At 39.0% G+C, this 22,631-nt stretch overlaps 1 protein-coding gene across 1 annotated transcript; it reads right to left on the minus strand.

Moving 5' to 3' along the window:
- Positions 1–2,257: 2,257 nt before the first annotated feature.
- On the minus strand, positions 2,258–11,995 carry LOC116197974 (protein SUPPRESSOR OF npr1-1, CONSTITUTIVE 1-like). Its single transcript, XM_031528262.1, has 11 exons — positions 11,836–11,995; positions 11,263–11,733; positions 9,504–10,605; positions 9,071–9,367; positions 6,657–8,525; positions 5,539–6,266; positions 4,810–5,026; positions 4,586–4,720; positions 4,091–4,156; positions 3,291–3,809; positions 2,258–3,206 (listed from the first exon to the last, which is right to left on the minus strand). The coding sequence occupies exons 1-11, from the start codon at positions 11,850–11,852 to the stop codon at positions 2,511–2,513; spliced, it is 6,117 nt and encodes a 2,038-aa protein (XP_031384122.1). The 5' UTR covers positions 11,853–11,995; the 3' UTR covers positions 2,258–2,510.
- Positions 11,996–22,631: the final 10,636 nt, after the last annotated feature.

Here is a 22,631-nt window from a genome sequence, read left to right on the forward strand (position 1 = left end):
CTTTTAGGGCAAGCCAAGAAGAACTGTCCCCTTATAGTACAAACTCCTTCCCCTCTAGGATCATACGGCATGTCTGTCTTGCTAGCTTGAATCTGGCCATGTAGTCTCCATCTTCTTCCCCAGTTGCTGAGACATTTTGGGAGAGGTCAGCCAGAGTAGTCTCGGGTTGTGTCCGGTAGAATTGTGCATGGAATGAAGCCTCCATGTCTTCCCAGTTTTTGACTGACTAGGCCGTCACTAGAAAAGAAAGTAAACTAGCTTGAAGGCGGTAGAGCGTATGGTGATGATCTATCCATTCAGGATAGGGAAGGCGGTAGAGCGGCCTTCCAACTTGATTAATGGCCAGCCCGTATATCTCTTGAATTAAGTCTTGAAGCTCGTTGCGATCAATCTGTGAGGCCCGAACCTCCTGTTGCCCCTGCACATTGCTGAGAACCACTGGCAGCACTTGCTGTGCCAGCCCCTGATTTTGGTTAGCTGAGGCCTATTAGTTTTATGGAGGGTGGCGTGCGGGCTGGTTGGCCTGTCCAACTGGCTACCCTCGTTGGGGTTGCCATTGACATGCCTGGGCGCAGCCTGTACTAGTTGGAAAGCCACAGCTTTTTGGAACTGCTATGGCTACTGGAGCTGGGGCTGCACCTGCTGGAAAGGCTGTTGTCCAAACTGATGAAAGAATAAGGGATTCTGGCCTGTTAGTACTTGCCTCTGATTAACTTGCTACAGGGGCTGCTGAATTGGTTGATAGCCAGCCAAGGCTGGTAACATAGGAAACTGCAACTAGGGCACGGTCGGTTGGCTAACCAACAGCCGCAAGCGAGTACTGTGGGCCAAGATATTGTGTCCCTTGTGGTGCTGAGAACACCACTTCCTGGTTAGGTGACCAGATTCCAGTATGCTGGAATGGAGAGGTCGAAATTTTAGCCACTGCCGGATGCCCGGGCAAAGACAAACGAAGAGGAGCCACTGTAAGGTGCTGAATGGCCTCCCTGTCTTGAGGCTGCCAAGGCCGGTCTGATTGCACCGGGTCGGAAGAACTAGATGAGGTGCCATTTGCCTTTTGCACAGATAATGCGTCTACCTTATTTCCTAAGGCCTTCATACTATCTGCTAATATCGCGAGACTGATGCCAACTTCAGTTTCTGAACAGTTCTCCACGTATTTCTCAATTCATGAGAGTTGATCAATCAAATCCTTCAAGGCGGCCTATTGTTGCTTGGTCGATTCCTCCTCCACCATATTGTGCTCCAGCACACATTATATGTGCATTTTTTGCGTGTGGTTTTGTGGATGGTCAGATGATGTCGCGGCCACGAGGATAAGGTTGCTTACATTCTCCCAACACATGCCCATCGTTAAGGTCAAACTGATTGAAACTGCTCGAAAGCTAGTCTCAATAATTCTGTCACCACGAACCTCGAAAGATCCTTGTGGTAGGGATCCCAAGACTCAAAAAGCCTAGAGGAACACATGCCAAGGCCCAGAAGCCTAGCCGCCGATGGGGGCTCGATCCTTGCCCGGAAGCTTGGAAGGAGGTAGGTGGGTAGAAACTAAGAAGCTCAGCAATGGCTATTGTTCTAACTGCGTAATGTAAGTGCTAGAAATGAAAGACGGAATGAAAAGCATAAAGAAAAGTGCAAGACAAAAGTAAGGTACCGAAACAAAGATAGATGAAATGAAGGGTTTCGCGTAAAACTAAGCTAAGGAGACTAGGAGGATATTGTTTCTTATTAAATTATGCTTAAACTGAGAAATAAAAGAATAAACAAAGCAATGCCGTTTTCCCATGGCCCTTGCCTTCTTGAGAATCACCAAAATTTGCAATTTCGTTGGTCATGAAGGTCACCTCGTGGTTTCCACCTAAAGACTGCCAACCCAACACGCGGCTGGCCTGGGTCGGATGTTGCCGCATTGCTCGGGTCGGGCTAACATGAAGTTTCCATCACGGGCCTCTCCTCCTTTCCTTGGCCTTTGCTAACTGAGTTCCTTTAATTTGACGTGCATGGGCTATCTTCGCGCAGTCCAATGTTTAATTGATTGTCGGACCTGTGTAGCGAGCTCCAAACTCTGTGATTGACATGTGGTGAGGAAATCGGGTGTAAACAACATGTCAACCGCTGCATCGATACTTTACCCAATAGGACCTACTCACTAAAGGATCCGAGGGGGTCGAGTTCATGCATGTTTCGTGAATGTCCAGTACTTGAAGAGATGCTATGCAACCATGTGGGAAATGAGGAAAAAGGAGCAACAAAAAGATGGAAGGGACTAAAGCTTCATCAAGTCAGGTCGGATATCGGCCAAGCCAAGCCAAGCGAAGTATAGAAAGGGCAGCAGGCCAGGCGGCCACTGCAATGTCTCAGGAAATAAGAGAAAATCACAGTCAAAAGACAGGGCCACTATTTATTTTATTTTATTTTATTTTATTTTGGCTACTATACAGGCCACTACTTGGCCGCCAACTAAAGTAGGCCTTCAAAATTATTCTGTTGGCCAACACATGGACCTCCAATCAAAGGCTCTTTATCATCTCCAGCAGGTCCTCCCAGTCCTCCTGATGTAAAGCCACTTTGGATTTAGCCTCGGCTTGGACCTGACGGAAGTCTTTAGCTTCTTCTGCCTTGTCCTCTAGACTGTCGAGATGGCCTACTAGCAGAGTGATTGCTACTTCCTCTTCTTCCTGGAGACGTTGGAATTCTGCTTCAGCAGTGGCCAGCTTAGCCTTCAGCACCTCGATCTCCTCAGCTTTGGCCACTTTCCCGGACTTGATTTCTTGTACTCTTTCCCCTTGGGCCAAGGCCAATTCCTGGGCCGCCTCCCACTCTTGTATGGGATCAGTAGGCTGCCTCAGAGGAAGAGAGTCCTGCTTGTAAGCCTCCCAGATCAAAGTAGCGGTCTGTTCCAACTGTTGTAGTCCCATTCGGAGGCGGACAGATCGACGAGGCACTTGAAGCAGGACGCCAGCAGCCTGACCAATCAATGACAGATCAGCCTGGCTAAGGCCAGTCAACGGCCGTTGGAAAACCTGGAGCAGCTCTCTCTTTGCCTTCCCCACCTCAACAGCTGTCAGAGTGGGGACCTCTTGTGCTAACGAAGTCTCCTTGGCCCCAAGCGGAGAAGTTAGCTGCTTGAGCCGGGCCAGCGGGCTCACTGTGTGGGGAGGAGGGGAGAATGCTGTGACCCCTTGTGCTGAAGATGATGATCCAGCCTGCTCAAATAGTGAGACAATTGCATCACTAGCTGCATGCTATTTAGATACAAAGCAGTTAAAAGGTGGGTCAAGAACGTCTACAGTTTGCGAAGCAGGCTGGGGGTATGATCCATAGTCAGTGGCCAGAGGCTCAGAACTGGCAGCAACAGCAGCATGCGAATCATTCAATTGCTGATCAAGAAAAGGCCCTTCATTTGCTTCTTCGTCCTCTTCCTCTGGTGATTCTTCCTCTTTCTCTTCTTCTTCTCCTTTCTCTCTTTCTTCCTCATCCTTCACTTCCTCTTCTTCGTGTACTTCCATCTGTTCCCCCTCTTTCTTCTCATCTCCTTCATCATCATCTCTAACTTCAGATGATGGGGCTTCTTCTTCTTCTTCCTCTTCATCTTCCTCAACCAAATCATTTCCTTCCCTTTTACTGGCCATTCTGTCCCCAGCCTCAGGCTCAGCCATGTTGGACTGAGCATCATCTTCCTCAGTCTCCTTGGTGGCAGCTGCATGTGCTGCAGGGTCAGTCTCAGTCCTGGAGTAATCAAGAGAGTGTGATGGAGTAGCAGGGGATGTCATTAGAGGGGCAGCGTCCACAATTTCCTCCTCACAAATCTGCAAAGGGAGAAGAATTTAGAAAAGGCCCCTGAAGGGCAAACTGGCAGAATTAATCCAACTAAATGCCAGCAGTTCTATATTTTGTTCTACCATTACTAATCTATATGTAAATAAATGAGGTTGGTCCCAAAAAGGTGCAGTGGTTCATATATATATATATATATATATAAGATAATGGAATAACAATATTTAAGATTAGATGGCAGCAAATCATTCAAGAAAAGCGAAGTATGTAGGGCTATTAGAGGAGTTGAGGCAACAAAGATTATTGAACTTACTGATTCTATGGAATGCGTATCCTTCTGGGTCCTATTACTCTCTGAGTCCTCTTCCTCGAGCATGCACTGTCATGATCGTTCCGCATAATAAGGATTTCAAGAATGTCTTAACTCAATTTAATACCCTCTATGATCTACTCATTTGAATGCCATGGATTGCGGGATGCAAGCTTACTCGTTGATATGAATGATCAATTGGCTCCCATTGATTTAGCTTTTGTCTCTGTACACGTTGTTGTATAACCCTTTGTAAAATATGTTTGCACTTTCTCGGTGCTTTTCAGTGGCAGTAATTATCCTTGTTATCCAAAATAATAAATAAATAAATAAATTTCTCAGTGCATTTTGAGTAAAGTGATTATCCTCGAGGAATATATTGCACGTGTTTTGGAGAATATTATTTAGGTTTCGAATGACATGATTAATTGTATGATACCATCACCTTGAGCAATGCACAATAGAAGTTCCCAACAAATCCACTTTTGTTACACGCACCTTCATAAGAGCTTGAAGATCATCGTCTTGTGCCTGATCGATTGATGAGCTTGAGGTTCCAGCGTCAATCTTCACACCCACTTCCTCATTATCAGATTCTTCATCCTCATCATTGCTCACCATCTCACCGATTATCTGCATATATTTATTGGTCAGGCTTCTACAGTAACATTAAAAAAAATTATAGAAAATATAAGACAGAAATTAACTTTTCTTGAGCACACCTCCTCACACGATTCCATTTCTGATATATCTGATTGACCGGCTGATGAGCTGGAGCTTCCATCTTCATTTTTCTTGACAGTACATCTAATACGAACGGTAGGACCATTTCCATATGTAATAACCCTTTCGGTTGTAAATGCTTGAACTTCTGGACAATCAGCTTGTGCCCGATCGATGAATGAGCTTGAGCTTCCAGCTTCAATCTTCACACCCCTTCTGTAAGGGGAAAGAATTGCAACCAATATATGTCAATTAAGTGATACTATAAGTCGGCGGTGCTGTGGTTACGGTAGAATTTCATATATGCTTATTGTACATTTGAGTACATGGAATAGTGATATCCGTGAATGTACAGCCAGCTACCCAAATGTCGACCAAGGATGGAGCGCATTTTTGGGAGCACGCACAACCAGATTCCATTTACGTTAAAATACAGGAAGAGCTGAGTTAATTTGTATCTCCAAAAGATGTATTAGGAAGAGGTCACTAACTCTTTATAAAAAGCACGTAGGTTCAATATACAGCCTCCCAAGGGACTGTAAAAGCAACAAAAAGCAAGCTACATGTACTTTGCAGTATCAGATCATAACTGACGTTTCTAAACTTAATTGCAGAGCCTTATGTCAGACTTCCACATCAAAACTTCTCAGAGCGATGTTCACGAATCAGTTAAGAGCACACTAACAAAGTGATAGTACAGAAGAAGCATCGTGGACAACCAAACTTACTTGATCTTGCTGAATAAATTGGGGTTGCCTCTTGGACTTTTATTAATCTCCGAGTCCTCCTGCTGGTTTCCTAATTTCCCTTCTTTGAAAGCACAAGAAGGATGCAGATCAAAATCGCACTTCTTACAGAAGTATGACCATACAGATCCAACTTGCTCACAGCCAACACATATGTAGGAGACTCGGAAGGTGAGTCGAAGCTCATGGTCATGCAGGGCATGTGGCAACTTCTCCGGCCAACCATTTACCATATTCTCAATATGCTCATTTTTGAAGGGATAAGCGTCACTCCCATAAGCTTCTATAAGGCTTCTGCCTTTTTCAGTGATAATTTGACCAGTTGGTCCTAGAGCTACCAGCTCTGGCATATCCTGGATCTCAAGTTTCTTACGCAGTGATAAGATCCTGGGGTCACCAGAAGGAAGAGCCAGCCAGCCCAAATCCTCGAAGGCAACTTGGTCGTGCTCAGAAGGGATGAATATTACTTTGAAGGCCTCATCTTTTGCCTTGATCTCATGGTATGCTTTGGCAACCTTTGGAAACAAAGGATGCGAGGCAGGGTTCTGAAGAGCAGAGATGTAGAGGACGATGTTCTTTCCCAGTAAATTAGAAACCTGGACCTTTGCTCCTCCATTGGTGACCACAAAATTTCGATCCCCTGAGACCAAAATAGATTCCAATGTCTGAGCAACATCTTTTTCAGTCTTTGTCTGCGGCCGCTGCCCGCTCTGTTCATCCAGATAACCAAAGATTTAGGGGGCTATAATTACGGAAGATTCAACAACAGCAAAGGTTTAGAGAGCTATGATCTATTTTAACAGGTTTTTAACGTAACAAAAGATTGATCAAGTTTCTGCAGAAACAACCTCATTACATTCAGAACATCAGGAAAATAAATGTGATAAATAAGAGCATGTGACTAGACCATGCAAGAACCTAGGAATCAATCAGCAGAACTTCAATCTTCTAGTCTCCGTGTCCCGCAATCATATGCAAAGTAAAGGGGGAGGGGGTGCGGGGGGGGATAATGCAACGGTGATCAATTTTAATGTCTGACTATTTTTACCAAAACTATAGGCCATGCTTTTCCTAAAGAAGAGCTATTTTTAAAATCTCACCATAAATGCTTGTTTGCATCGTATCTCTAGATTAGTAGGAAAGCCGACGCTCTCCAGCTCCTTCAGCTGCGACGGATCCTCCAACGTTCTCAAGGCATTGCAGGAAAAGAAGCTAAGATGTTTCAAGCGTTTCAGTTTCCCAAAGCCTGGAATCTCGGTTAGGCATGGGCAATTTGAAATATGAAGTCTCAGTAGATTCTTCAGGCATGAGATGTCAGGGAACCGAACAAGTGCGCGACAGTCCCTTACAGTTAGATCTCTCAAACTTTCTGGAAGATGTAGCCCAAGAGTGATCTTTGAGCGGATGGACAGCAAGAGGGCATTATCTAGCGACTGCAAATCTTTGGCCCGTATTCCTAGGCTTTGAAGAGCCCTGCCATTCGACCATTTACAGACTCTTAAAGTGTGTAAATTCTTCAAGCCGGAAATATTCGGCATATCCAAATCACTCCTAGCACGCTCTAGAACCATCTCCTCCAAATTAGGGGGGAACTGTGGGACATCCTTCAGCTTTAGGCAATCCAACACGAGTTTCTTGAGCTGAAGTAAGGCTCCGAATTGAGCCGGTAGGCTGGTGATAGTCCAAAGTCGTAATTCTAGTTTGGCCAGCTTGTACAAGCTCCCGATCTCATCTACGTTGAGATGGCCCTGCACAACCAAATTTGTTAACCCAGTCAGATTGGAGAGACGACGCCAGTTATGCTGCGAGTTGGATCTGAAATTTAGCTGGGTCAAACTGGTCGGGAGATCGGGCAGATCTTTGAGCTTGCAACAACCAGTTAGTTTGAGGGTGTGGAGATGGGAAAGCTGACTGATGGAGGAGGGCAATGCACATACGTTGGACCATGAAAGATCCAAGAACCTCAAAGAGGAAAGGCCCGAAATCTTCATGGGGAGACCATTTGAAAGATCAGCTGATTGAGCATCCAACTTTTCGAGCTTCCTCAATGCCCCAAAAGATTCGGGTAATTTTCTCAACTTTTTGCAGTCTTTTAAATAAATCTCTTCTAGTATCTGTAGGCCTCCGATAGAGTCGGGCAACGCCGTTATTTCTGTCCCCGATAAATCTAACCTGACCAATGAATTGAGCTTTCCGATTGAGTCCGGAAGTGCCTTTATTGCTTTACAACTGTGTAAAAGAAGCAGCTTCAGATTCTCTAATCCTCCAATTGATGGGGGCAGCTTAGCAATACTCGTACCTTTCAAATCCAACTCTACGAGAGATTTCAACTCCCCAAGTGAACTGGGAAGTGTCTTCATCCCAGCACAACCTGATAACCGTAAGCGCAGAAGTTTTTGTAGATTACCAATGGTAGAAGGCAATTCAACCAGTCCCGAAGATGAGAGATCCAAAGAAACTAATGATTTCAATTCCCCAAGTGCCTCAGGGACTTTCAGCATCTCTTTACAGCTTTGTAAACACAGCTTCTCAAGCTCCACCAGTCCTCCAATCTTATCAGGCAATTGAACAATGTCTGTGTCATTCAGGTCCAACTCAACCATCGAACTTAGTGCGCCCAGTGAGCCACGAAAATTCCCCAGTTGTAAATTATTCAATTTCACACACTTGAGCTTTAGTAGATTATCGACAGATGGAAAGCTGAAAGATGTGGAGTGTGTTTTCGTTACAGCCAACTCGGTCAAGTTCACTAGGTCATTGAATTCTTTGGGTAATCCTTGAAGAGAATCACATTGCTCAAGGTTCAAGTACATGAGGCAATGTAGATTGCTTATGGAGCTGTCAATGGCAACCAACTTGCTGCAGCGCTTCAGAGTTAACCTCTCCAAAGTCATACCCTCAGGAAAATTAGGTGTCCTTTGCAAGCAGTCAGCTCCCGTAAGGTCAAGAACTTTCAAGTTCTTTGCATTCTGTAAACAAACAATGAACATGTATAATCACTAGAACTGGTGAACAATGAAAGTCCTTGGAGACTTATGGCCCAAAAAAAAAAAGTCCATGGAAAAATGGACACATATAAAACTAGCAGCACAGCTTGCGATATGTACCAGCTGCATTTTATGATAATTAGTTATTGGTTTGATCCCTTCGAATATTAGTTGCAGTATTCTATTTTCATGGTATTAGAGACGTGAAAAACAGAGAAAACAGAACAATTCCTGCCTTTCAGTTCTTTTCCTAACTTGGAAAGAAGTACCGTTGGTGAGATCAAGCGGTGCTTTAATGCCCAAAACGCAGACCCAAGTTCACTGGAAAAGAAATTCGATAAGGTGGCCCGTATTTCCAATACTAAAGTAGTACACATCTCATGTAAGTCATTCTGAGGCAATTTCTCAACAAGAATAAAATATTTCCATTTCATATTTATAAAAGGGAATATTGAAAGAGAAAATCAAGATATACTACTAAGAAAATAGTCATATGCATGACACAATATATCATATATGTACCACACCTGCAACTGTGTCCATCCGCCCCACTCTTCACTAATGTAACTTGAGGATAAGTCAAGAATGACTAAAGTTGTTGACGCAAAATTGGACATCTTTGAAGGAGATGGCGCTTTGGCACCATGCCGCCAAGAAAGCCATCTTAAATTTGGAACACAATCTTTGAAGTCTAGTTGAAGTTTTGCCCATCCCACGTAGAGAAATCTCAATTTTGTTAACCTTCCAATCTCCTCCATTCTCAAATCAATAGTGTCATAGGGGTCGTAGTACTCTAGTCGCAGTCCTTCAAGGCTTTCCTTTTCCTGCATAAAAGTAAAGATATGCCCATTACGCAGCAGAGGTTTGCCTAAAATGAAAGTAAAGAGCAATTTTACCTGGAAAAAAAAAAAAGAAAAGAAAAGAACAGTAACAGTGCTCGTAAGATTTTATGTCATTTACCTCTCTGCTCTTCAGAACTTGCAATGCTTCCTCATGAATCCAGATTCTACTGCGCTTTTTCGGATCTTTCAAGTTCTCACAGACGATATCCCTTCCAAGGTCCCTGAGTTGATCATGCATCCATATTTGGTCGTCATCCAAAATCTTTATCAAGGACATGTTGCGCAAGATTGCAAGCCCCAAGTGTGGGTAATATTCACATGCATTCCACATGTAAACTGGATTTGTTTTCTTGGTGCCAATAAAGAAACATGCTATGTCAAGGAATATCTGCTTTGCTTCATCATCTAACTTATCATAACTTATCCTCAGCCTTTCCTTCACCTCTTCCAGTCGCATATCTTTTGACCTCTTTATGATGTCTTTCCATACCTCAGGATCCTTATACGTGGCAAAAAGTGATCCAATTACTGTAAGAGTCAGAGGAAGTCCACCAGTTGTGAAGACAGCTTCTATAGAGAGTTCTCTAAAAGCAGCAGGAGGAGATTCTCTCTCAAACGCATATCTACTAAAAAGATGTAGTGCATCTTTAGAATCTAGTATCTCCATCTCCAAATGCGAAACATCTTCTTTGTTTAGTTTTCCATCTCCAGTTTTCAACACGTCCACCTTCCTGGTCGTGACAACGATCCTGCTTCCTGAACCGAACCATGAAGAATTTCCTGCAAGATCCTTGATTTGTTCCCAATCATCAATATCATCAAGAACAATAAGCACTTTCTTTTTACAAAAGCTCCGTTTAATCTTCTCATGTAAATTCAATTGTCTTGCTGACTTGGGGTCAAGACTGTTTATAAGCCTTTCTTGCAAATATTCTATACCATGACGTGCTAACTTCTCTCGCACGTCCTCAAGGAATGCACTACCATCAAATCTAGCCGAGATTCTGTTGAAGATAAGCTTAGCAAGAGTTGTCTTGCCAATGCCACCCATTCCATGGATGCCAAGATACCGTACATCATCAGTAGATTGGATGTCCAACAATTTCATTGCAGACTCTAATTTACCATCGAATCCCACCAAAGGAGCCATATCAAATCTTTTTCTCGGTTTCAGGTTGACCAAAACTTCTTCAACGAAGGCCTTGCAAAACTTCGTGTAGCTGCCATAATTTATTTTCCATCAATTTATATGATAATATACTAGCAGAGCATTACCATTTTTCTAGTACATCATCAAATGAAAGTAGACCGTTATGTACTGCAAAAAAATTTTCCATTTGGGTGTTTCACTCTTTCCAAATTCTATCGCAGTTGGCAAATAATTTTCTTGCTGTGCCACATGTAAAAAATAAAGGTGCGCCAGAAATCCTACGGGCAAGATAAACACAACTTTGAGGAAAAGGATTTGGTGCAGTTGCACTAAGTCGGTGATTTGGAGCAAAGGGCTCCTGAGTTCGATCCTTGCCGATGGGACTTCTCTTACCCCTTTAACCGAAAAATGAAAAAAAGGCAAAACCTATTAATTCCAGCTAAGGATATGTACCTAAACATACTCTTAGTTCCAGCGGTAATGATTCCAAATTAACTGCAATTTAATAGGGAGTTAAAAAGATGTTCACGGCAATTGTTCTCTGAGATCAATTAGCATACCACAACGTGCAGGCTATTGTTTACTAGTCTATATATCTAAATCTACATCCCTATACTCTCTATCTATCTATCTATCTATCTCTATATCTCTTTAATTTGCTTGCAGTGAAGACTAATTTAAAAAAGTACAAACTGGAGTTATAAAAATCTGGAGGAGCTTAACGTACCCCGTACTCCCCACTGCTCGTCCTATGACCGCAGGAACCGCTTTGAGGGCTCCCTCCCACGTCTTCACTTGCACTTCATCGTACTCCTCCTCAAGCTTCTTCAGCTGGCTCGTGTATAATTCCGTCTCTAGCTTAACATCGTTCGCTGTGACTTGGTAGAAGATCGGCATGATCTTTTTCTTCAGCTCCACCATTTCTTGGACCTCGCGGAGGGGCCACTTTTTGGTGGCAAAGGTTTTGGAGAAAATCGGCACACATATGTCTGAGTTCTTGATGGCCGGTAGAATTTTGACGATCTTATCTCCACATCCGAGCTCGTCACTGTCTCTGAAGACACGGAGTCCGGCTCTGACCATATGGTCATGGAGGACATCTGTGAGATCCTGCCGGGTATCGTCTCCTGTGAAGCTCAGGAAAACGTCATATTGATCAACCGACGCCTCTTCATCGTTTCCTCGTTCTGCATTTTCTCTGTTTGAACAGCGAAGGCGCATACATAATGATAAGCATCAAACATAAGCCAACACAAACAACAAACAGCAGACAGAAGCAGAGAATAAAAGAAATCCTTACAAGATCTCTCCCGACATAGTTACTGCCCAATGGTCAGGACAAATCCTTGCTCAATCGACCTCTCAAGAACTAAAGGGGAGAATTCAACTCTTCTAAACCGGAGGCTTAATTGATAAAAGGCATATAAAGGTACAGCTACAAGAATAAGTAATTACTGAATCATAAGTCATTTTTAATCATATATATATATATATATATATATATATATATATATATATAACAAAGAGTTTATTATTCCTGGATCCATAAATACTTTACAAGCCCATAAATCTAGGTAAGTTCATTTATGGTGGCCTCACCACGGGCAATGTGCATGAGGGGATTCAAACTCTATAACCACGTGAACTATACATAAAGTATACACACGTCCGATCTACTTGCGCTTAGAGTAAATTTGAATAATAATTTTTACTAGGGCTAATTACCTAAAATGGCATAAATTTTTCGCATTTTATCAATTTTGACGCAAATTTTTTTCTTAAACCAAAATATGTAAGAACTATCGATTTGATATCAATTTTAGTATAACGTCAACTTTTCGTTAATTTGAACGGAAATTGTTGATATGCACTATCGATACCATGTGAGTCATGATGATTTGTTGGTGGGGATCTCGTCGGCGATCACCGACAATCATAGATTGAGGTCCCACCTATTGGAATCGGGAGGATCCCCAACATGGGGTTCTCACATTTTATGTTCTATGGGTCCTACTTGATAAATCATCATGAGTCACATGGTGTGGGTAGCACGTGTCAATAATTTCCGTTTAAAATTGATGAAAAAATTGACACCGTGCTAAAATTAATATCAAATCGATAGTTGTATATTTTTATATCAAGAAAAAAGTTCGTGCTAGAATTAATTAAATAAAATTTAATTTTTTAGGTAATTAACCATTTTTATTATTAAGCAGCATATGTCATATATCTGTGCCTACATATACATATATATATGTATATAACTAAAGCATCATCCGCTTTGCGCTTAGGAATTATATATAAACAAATGTGAATAAATCTTTTTTAAAATAAAAACTTTTATTAAAATTAGTAAATGAGGTAAAAAATAATTCATAAAAATGAATTGGAATAAAAAAGAGAGGAGCGTTTTTGATGTCATGTTTATGATGGCACGATGTCATCCTACAATTTTCCTTTTATACATATCGTTTAGTACTTGGGAGAGATAAGGGAAGAGAGAGAGGATCGGGACAGAGCAAATAGACTAACCTTACATAATCGATGTGAGATTTGTGAGAGCAAAATGTAAACACCTGATATAATCGTTTTACAATCAAGGGGGAGCAGAGCTGGAATCACATACAAAAAGATACCCTAACTTTTCGTTAATTTAAATAAGTTCTATATATCAAGTGGATAATAATTAATTTTCACAGGAAAACGAAAGTTATTTTTGTTGACTGGGGGAAGCAGCTTCCTCGAAAGGCTTGTATTAAACAATTATATTGAGTTTGACAATTTCCAATACATTTTCTGGGGGCCCAGCCAGATTGACCCCAACTGCACCAACTTTAACCTGATCCATAGTACGTTGAATATCACTCTAACATTTCAAAAAATTCTTAATTCTAATTCAATATTATTTTTCTGTATAAAATATTTTATCGTTGCTAGTTTGATGTTATCATCTATAGTTAGGAATGCTAGATGATAAAATAAAATTAATAACATTGGGATATGTAAGGTAAAAAAATAACATTGAGTTATATTTAAAAATATCCATCAATATTAAATTATACGATATAATAAATCCTATTATGTTCTTTCCTCCATCCTACGGCTACTGAGCGCCCATCCATGATATATACTAGCACTTAAAACCTTTTTAAATATAGTGTTTTGTACTCGGGAGAGATGAGGGAAGACCGAGAGAATCAGAACGGAGCAAATAGATCAACCTTACATGGTCGACTTGGGATTCGCAAGAGGGAAATGTTAATCGCCTTACATAATCGATTTGCGATCAAGAGTTAAAACTCATGGGGGAGCAAAGCTGGAATCACATACAAAAAGATACTCTTAACTTCTCGTTAATTTAAATATGTTCTATATATCAAGTGGCTGGTAATTAATTGTCACAGGAAAATGAAAGTTATTTTTGTTTATTGGGGGAAGCAGCTTCCTCGAAAGTTTTGTATTAAACAATTAGATTGAGTCTGACTATTTCCCAGATTGACCCCAACTGCACCAACTTTAACCTGATCCATATTATCTTCTTTCCTCCATCCTTCAGCTACTGACGCCTATCTGTGATCTATACTCACATAAAACTCTGCCATTAAGGTCTAGTCTTCTACCTTTTTAACCTTCATGTAATGGCTATGAAATATCAAACTAATTGTTATTGGAAGAAGCACCTTCCTCGAAGTTTATATATTAAGCAACGGAAAAATTCTTACATGACCTTGTGTCATGTGATACGAGAGTCATCACATCCGTTCGCTGGTGAGTGAAATACGAAATCCACGCAAAGTGGACAGCTGTGATTTCCGTATCACATGACATGGGGTCATGTAAGACCCTTAACAATGATATTCACCTGACTCTTTCCAACACATTTTCATGTGGACTTGATTGACCCAACTGCACCAACTTTAAACTTCGATCTAATTAATGATCCATATTATACAATTGTTCATTTAATTAATTCAGGCGATAAGGATTGATTTGACTTTTCTAATTCATCACGCCACGTCTTTTTCAAGGTCTATAACAATTTATTCTTGCACCTAAAGCTGAATAAGCTTATCAATACAATTTTGTACTTTTCTTCCTGGCGAATCTTGAGGATTTTTTAAAAAATAAAAAAGATTCCATCATATGAGAACATGACAAAAAGTTCAAGAAATCGAAATTACAATATCAGAATAATCGAATCCTTCAAGGCATACTGCATACAAAAATATTAAGGTGAAAGAACACACCAATAATCACAAATATAGTAGTATTTTGAAGTTCTGAACAGAACCCTCAACTGTCACATATGAATTTTGGTTAAACCTGAGGAGGGTTCTCAAGCCATATTCTATTTATAACTCAATCATCTGAAATCGATGTTTAGAACTAATAGGAGATTTCTATTGCAATATTCTACTAGTATACTGAGGTTTGTATTTATAAGTTTTATATAGTATATTATACACTGAAATTAGCAATTAAATATTAATTTTTTATAAATAAAATTTTCTAAAATGAGGGAAAAGATACTTACATAAATTAATTCAAGTAAATTTTTTTAATAATTTTATTATTTTTAAATTAAATTTAATATAAGAGTAAATATTATTTAGATATTAATATTTTAAACTCTATTTTAATAAAAATAGACATTTACTTTTTTATCTTATTTATTTCATATATATTGACCTTTCTACCCTTATATTATTAAAATTTTACTTTTCTAACCCTTTTTATTACAAGGAATATAACTTTATATATATATATATATATTGGTTAAATCGTATCCATAAGGGTATAAAAGTTTACATCAATTAGAAACCGATAAATTAAAAGATAACTAACTGAATAGAATAAAGAGTGTCACTTTTGAAGTTTCTGTTCGTCTACATTGATATCGATACCCATAGTATTGTAATTAAAAACAATGTGCCGCAGGGAAGTTTATCTCTCTTTTTTTTTAACCAATATAATATAAACAGTGTCTACATTTGATGCCACATGGGTTGGTGATTCTTCTTGTGTGGGAGTTTCTCTTTTTGAGGAGATGAGAAGTCCCAAGCTTCTTTAATCAGTCATCAACCTCGGTATTTTCAGTCACTTTTGGCTTTTTCTTCCTCCACCGATTGCTGGAGGTGCAGCAGGTTTTCTTCTTTTGCACGAAATCTTCTTACTAAAATACGAAAACTTTTTGCACATCTTTAATATCATTCAGTACTAAACGATTTTTTCTTATACAAAATTCCAAATAAGAAATACGGAAAGTTTTTTTTATACAAGAAGGACATTATTTCGTATATAAAGATTGTTGTTACACGAGATTCCAAGTAAAAAGTACAAAATTATTTTTCACAAGAAGAACATTATTCGTACTGGAGGATTTCTCTTGTGCGAGATTTCAAGTATGACGTACAAAAATGTTTTGTAAGAAGAACATTATTTCGTCCTGAATGATTTCTCTTATACACGATTCCAAGTAAGAAGTACAAAAATATTTTGCACAATAAGAACAATGCTTCATACAAAAGGATTTTTCTTGTACGAGATTCAAAGTAAGACTTACAAAAATGTTTTGGACAAGAAGGATATTGTTTCATACTAGGAATTTCTATTGTACAAGATGCAAAGTAAAAAGTACAAAAATGCTTTGCACAAGGAGAATATTGTTTCGTGTTTAATGATTTTTCTTGTACGAGATCCTAAGTAAGAAGTACAAAAATGTTATGAATAGGAAGAGCATTGTTTCGTATAGAAGGAATTTCTATTGTGTGAGATCCCAAGTAAGATGTACAAAAATATTTTGCACAATAAGTTTTTTTTTGAAGGATTTTTCTGGTACAAAATCTCAAGTAAGATGTATAAAAATGTTGTGCACAAGAAGAGCAGTATTTCCTATGGGATGATATCTCTTGTATGAGATCCCAACTAAGAAGTATGAAATTATTTTGCAAAAAAATATTGTTTCTTACTAATAGATTTCTCTTGTACGAGATCTCAAGTAAGAAGTATGACATTATATTGCAAAAAAAAACATTATTTCATATTGAAAAATTTATATTATACGAGATCCTTAGTAAAAAAGTATAAAAATGTTTCGCCCAATAACAACATTGTTTCATACTGGGTGGGTTTCAAAAACTAAAAAATAAATAACAAAAAGAGAGGCTCGACCGGCAACTTGCTAAGCCGGTCTCAATTCTCCGCCATTGAATTTCTTAAAGTGAGATCCAACGGCTAGGGACCAGTGGCTGAATTTCCGGTGACTGGTCCTAAGAATTTTCCCATCAACAATATATCATGCAAAGCGATAAAAGAAGTAACGGACGTTCTTCATCACTCGCTCGCTCACTTTTCTCTGCGAAATTAAAGGGAGAAAAGGACTGAGAAGAAGTGAGAGGCAGAAGCTGACATCCTTCTGAGAAAGGGCAAAAGGTAAAAAAGAAAAAAAAGAATACGAAGCCGTAAAAGGAGGATAAGGAAGGAACCTCGTCAGAAGAAATTAATTCAAGAGTACAATAACTTTTCCTTAGTAGGATATAATATCACTCTGCAAACTTAATTGCAATTTGCAATTTAGAGTCCAAAAACCAAATTTGATAAGGTAAAGAATAAGTTGGTAATTTAATACCGCTAGACAAAAGGCTGCGCATATATTTGGATGATAAAATAATTGCTGACTTAATGCAATTAGGCTTCAGTCCCAAATTCACCCGGAAAAAGTTTTTGATAATCACCATTAAAATCGTCATATAATAATAATAATGATGATGATAATAATAATAATATATTATCATCATCATCATCATCATTATAATTATAATAGTTGATGTGAGAATTGGAATTGTAGCCTATTGATAGCCCCATCTAATATGTAATCCAATTTATAAAATTTTAACGTTTATTTAGTATGTGATTGAAATTGAACAATTAATTGAACATCGTATATGAATTTTAAATATGACATCATCTATATATATCTTTATATATATAAAGTTGTATCAAACCCTATTTTATATGGGTAGAATAGAACGTCTCTATATAATATGGTAGAATAGTCAATGTGTTAATAAATTAGTATGTTATATAAAAATTGAATTATTATATTTAAAGGAAATATATCCAAAAGAAACATTAAAGAAGAATTCTAATAATTCATTTTCATTTGATACGTAATTTTAATTTGTTTTATTAAATAAGTATACATAATTTTAAAGAAATTAGAAATTATTAAATTTTACTTAGTGAATTTTAATAATTATTTTTAGCCTTATAAAAGTTAAATTAAATAAATCTCTTATTGAAATGATTAATCATTTTATCTAAAATTATTCAAATTTATAAAACTTAATATAGGAGATATGAGTGGAAAAAAGATAACTGTGAATACATAATGTTAAAAATTTATAGACACTATGATTATTAATCTTTCTTTCATTAACTCAAGCTAGGAATTTTGTATTTTCGAGATTTTATAATATCTAACGTTTCATAATAATTTTTTATAATAATTTTTTTTTATAAAATCCGTGCAACACACGGGTTCTATAGCTGGCCTAGTATATATATAAAGTTGTATCCACCCTAATAAATTGGGAGTAGAATGATGAATGTCTTAAAAAATTAATATACAATATAGATTTTAAATCACAATAATGATAATAATAATTATAAAGAAATAAATTTATCTAATAATAAACGTCTTAATAAAATCAACATGCAATATATAAATTAAATATAATTATATAATTGTCGTAATAAGAACCATAAGCTTAGAGTGTTTTCAAAATTACGTCTTGATGTTTAGGCCGGGCCAGGAAACACCAGTTAGCAAAATCGAGGGAATCGGGATTGGGTAGGCCGAGATGAGAGGGATGCAAAGTATGTTGGCTAATTACTTAGACCTTAGGCTAATCTAATTAAAATCCAGAAAATCACAAAATGTATACACTAGAGGGTGCAACGACTGTGAAATGGCGAAGAAACAGAGTACAAGCTTAAATGGACATGCTAGACGAATACAAAAGCCTTGATGAGGTCACATTCTCAGTCGCGAGTGGCCATCATTATAAGACATGTTCATGGATAAACCTCAATGAGACATCTTGGGTCGGACCAACTAGAGCTGTGATTCCGTACTCGATGAAACCGGCATCGTTTGAGAGTTTATTAGCCATTCCTTTTCGCTCCTTTCTTTCCCGAGCACAACCTTGATGTCGGCCAAGAGCTCCATTTCGCTCCACGCATTGACTTTCTTCCTCGAAAGAAGTCGGGAAACACAGCTGCTGTGCGTGATCGTACCCCTGTATCGGCAGGAAGTCGCAGCGAGCAACAGAGCTGTGGACGTGTAGCAATCCGAGTGGAGTCTTAAGTATGGGGCACGAGGGATGCTGTAACAAGATGCCCAAACGAGATTAGAATATCAAGATATCGAAAAATAAACGACACGAAATGTACGTGATAAAACCCTTAGGGCGAGAAAAACATTTACGAACAGAGTATGAGTATCCACTAGATCGAAAACAAGAGATTACAACTGAGATCACACTCGTATTTCCCAGCATCCTACAAGACCCAATCCGAGAAGAGCTACTCAATTCTCTCAATTCTCGCAACTTTGTAACTCTATATACCCTAGAGATTCCAATAAAATAATCGAGAACTTCTAGAGAAGATTACCCGTGATTCACCCAATATTAGATTGTCTTCCAATGTTCTTCCCATATTTATAGTTTACAAAATCCACATCCATAGTATTAGATATATACTCTAAATATTCTCAAGAATATACCACATAATATTTTTCTCTAAGGATATCTACAAGCCCACTTTGGAATATTTCTCCTTTGAATGGATTCTGAGTTGCAATGATATCGCACTAAAATCAAATCTCGAGATCCTCTTGCTCTTGGCCAAGATTGTCGCAACAAATCACAAAATTGCTATGACAATTTTTCTTGGCTCACCGCTGTTAAAATTACCATGGCAATTCTGTTACATTGCCATGACAATTTTTACTGATTGCTCCTTCCTTTTCTTTGATTGATTCTTCATTCTCATTTTCAAGTCTTCGAGTCTCTCGGATCTTCCGAGCTTGATGCGAGACACCTCTAACAAATCTCCACCTTGGCTCGCATCGAGCCAAACCACGATCGAGCTTCTCATATACTCGACTGCTCCATCACAGCCTTCACGAACTCAGCCCTATGGGCTCCACCTCCATTTTTGTGCGCACCGCTTGAGTCCAATCCACCCATGAGCTTTTTGAAGGTTCCGGGCTTTGTCGAAATTTTTGCAGAACTTTCACTAACCACGAGACAAGTTGACTTCGACGCGACTTCAGGATTCTCAAAAACCACTAGTTCTCCAAGCCCAATTTTCTTCAGCGGTTTTGACTGCTTCCCTTGCCTTTCTCTTGTTCGCGAACTTCCATAGATAATGTTGCCTCCCTCAAATCTTCTAGTCGAAACATTCTCTATCACCACAAACTGAGGTTCAAGTGCTCTCAAGTCTCCAAACTCCACCTTCTTCCAAGATGTTGCTTTCGCACAAGGCTCCACCTTTACTTGGGATGTGCTCTTACACTACTTGGTCATTGCAGCTTCATCAAAAATGACATATCTCTTCACAAAGAGATTTCGAGGACTTACCAACCATCGTGCACTCCTTACACTAGTTTACCCTTCCGTGCCCGAGACAAGTACTTTTCTTCAAGAGTTCACTCGATTGCTAACGTAGATATGGTTTTATCTTGCAAGAGGTATAGTCCTTCCAGCAACATCCCTATCATCAATACGAGAGCATCTATCGAGATTTTCATGACTTCGCCTGGATCCCATACTTACAATCAAGACCATCAAGACTCCATAACGAGATCAAATTTCTCCTTATACTTGGGACATGCCTAACATCTAACGGTGGTACCTCACTACCATCACACATCTCAATTCCAACTCTACCAGTCTCGTCAATATCACATGTCTGATCAGTCATAAGAGTTCTACCACCCTCTGTTGACCGATAAGCGGTAAACAATTCTCTATCATGACAAATATGGCAAGAGTTACCCCGATCAAGAACCCACGGTGTACCAAACCGACTCGATGTAGTGAGGGTCTTTGTCCCCAATTCGCTACAACTCTGAAAATATCGTCTTCTCCATCGCATTGCTTGGTCACCCCCATATTTGTTGTTACCTTGATTTTGCCTTCGACAATCTATTTTGCCCTTCATGATAGGTCCCTCACCATCACTCCCTTGGAATCCGATCACCTTCTTCAACAACTCTTTCGAGTTTAACGCCGCCTTGACGTCCTCCAAGGTGATACTCATTCTTCCATAGAGCATGGTAATGACGAATCTCTCATAGGTCTCCGACATAATACTCAGTAGCAATAAGGCATGATTCCTACCCTTTATCTTGATATCGATGTTGGTGACACCCATCACGATCTTCTCGTCTAGGGATAGGGTTACGGGCGGCTTACTCTCTCCTTCTAGTACTGCTTGAAGGTCGTGCTCCACCAGCAAAGCCTTTATCTCTATTCGACACAATTCGAAGTCATATATCCCATCAAATTTTTTCACCTCGAATCTTGTGCCTGACATCTTCAACAGTTTCGAAACTTGTACTCTGATACCACTTGTTGTAACAAGATGCCCAAATGAGATTAGAATAATGAGAAATTGAAAAATAAATAACACCAAATATACGTGGCAAAATCTTCAAGGTGAGGGAAACATCCACGAACAGAGTATCAATATCCACTAGATCGAAAATAAGAGATTATAATAGAGATCACACTCACGTTCCCAGCCCCCTTATAGGACCCAACCGAAAAGAGCCACTCAATCCTCTCAATTCTCACAACTCTCTAACTCTATAAACCTTGGAGACTCCAAGAAAATAACCGAGAACTTCTCGAGAAGATTACATGTGATTCACCCAATGTTAAATTGTCTTCCTATGCTCTTCCCATACTTATATATTATATGATCCACATCCCTAATATCATATATATATACTCTAAATATCTCCAAGAATATATCCTAGGATATTTATCTCTAAGGATATCTACAAGACCATCTTGGAATATTTATCCTTTGAATGGATTTTGAGTTGGAACAAAATCTCACTGAAACGGAAATCAAATCTAGAGATTCTCTTGCTCTCGGCCAAGATTGCCACAGCAAGTCAGAAAATTATCGTGACGATTTTTGTTTTCTCTCCTTTATTAAAATTGTCGTGACCATTTTTACTGATTGCTCCTTCCTTTTCTTCGATCCATTCATCATTCTTCTTTCCAAGTCTTCAGGTCTATAAACTATAAATCAATATTATTAATAATTTTTTATATTCAACGTTTCATAATAATTTTTTTTATAAAACCCGAGCAAAGCACGGTTGAATAATCTAGTTTTATATATGGAGAAAATCCTGACAAGTAGTTACCATATTTAGAAGTAGTATCGGTCGACTGGTTGGATGCAGTGACACTTGACAGTTGACACAATTATGAATCTCGCAGTTTTTGAGAGATGACCATGTGCATAAACAATGCTAGATTCCACCAGTCTTTGTCGATGCTGCTAAAAAAGATTGACATAAATGGCATGATATGAGAGATTGCCCATCTTCTTTTGACTCGAGGGAGATCATCGAAGCAAACTTTTACGATGATTCGTGTAAGATGAGACACTTGGATTCAATTCTTTGTTATAGTAAATGGAAATGGATAGAGAGTAAAATAAAGAAACAATCGATCATCATATTCACTAATATCATGAAGTCGGGAAGACCTGGCTTATTGGCCCGTCGGGACGAAGAAATTCCTCAAGGGGCTCTTAAATAGGCTATGCCCGAACCTAGGAACTTGTTTCGTTTTCTCATTTCGTAAAGTTTTATGAAAATTTGAATTGAAGAAAATGTTCCGATGAAAATCCAAAGAATTAAATCGTTTGAGAAAAGATAAAGGAAATTTTATGCAGCGATGCCAATTCTTGATTTAGAAAATCATGAGAACATGGATTCACTGTTATCGGACTGGACTGGACCGGACGATCGGACCGGTTCGACCGGAAACCAGCACCTATCCGGTT

Source organism: Punica granatum, chromosome 2 (assembly GCF_007655135.1).
Source record: "Punica granatum isolate Tunisia-2019 chromosome 2, ASM765513v2, whole genome shotgun sequence".
NCBI lineage: Eukaryota > Viridiplantae > Streptophyta > Magnoliopsida > Myrtales > Lythraceae > Punica > Punica granatum.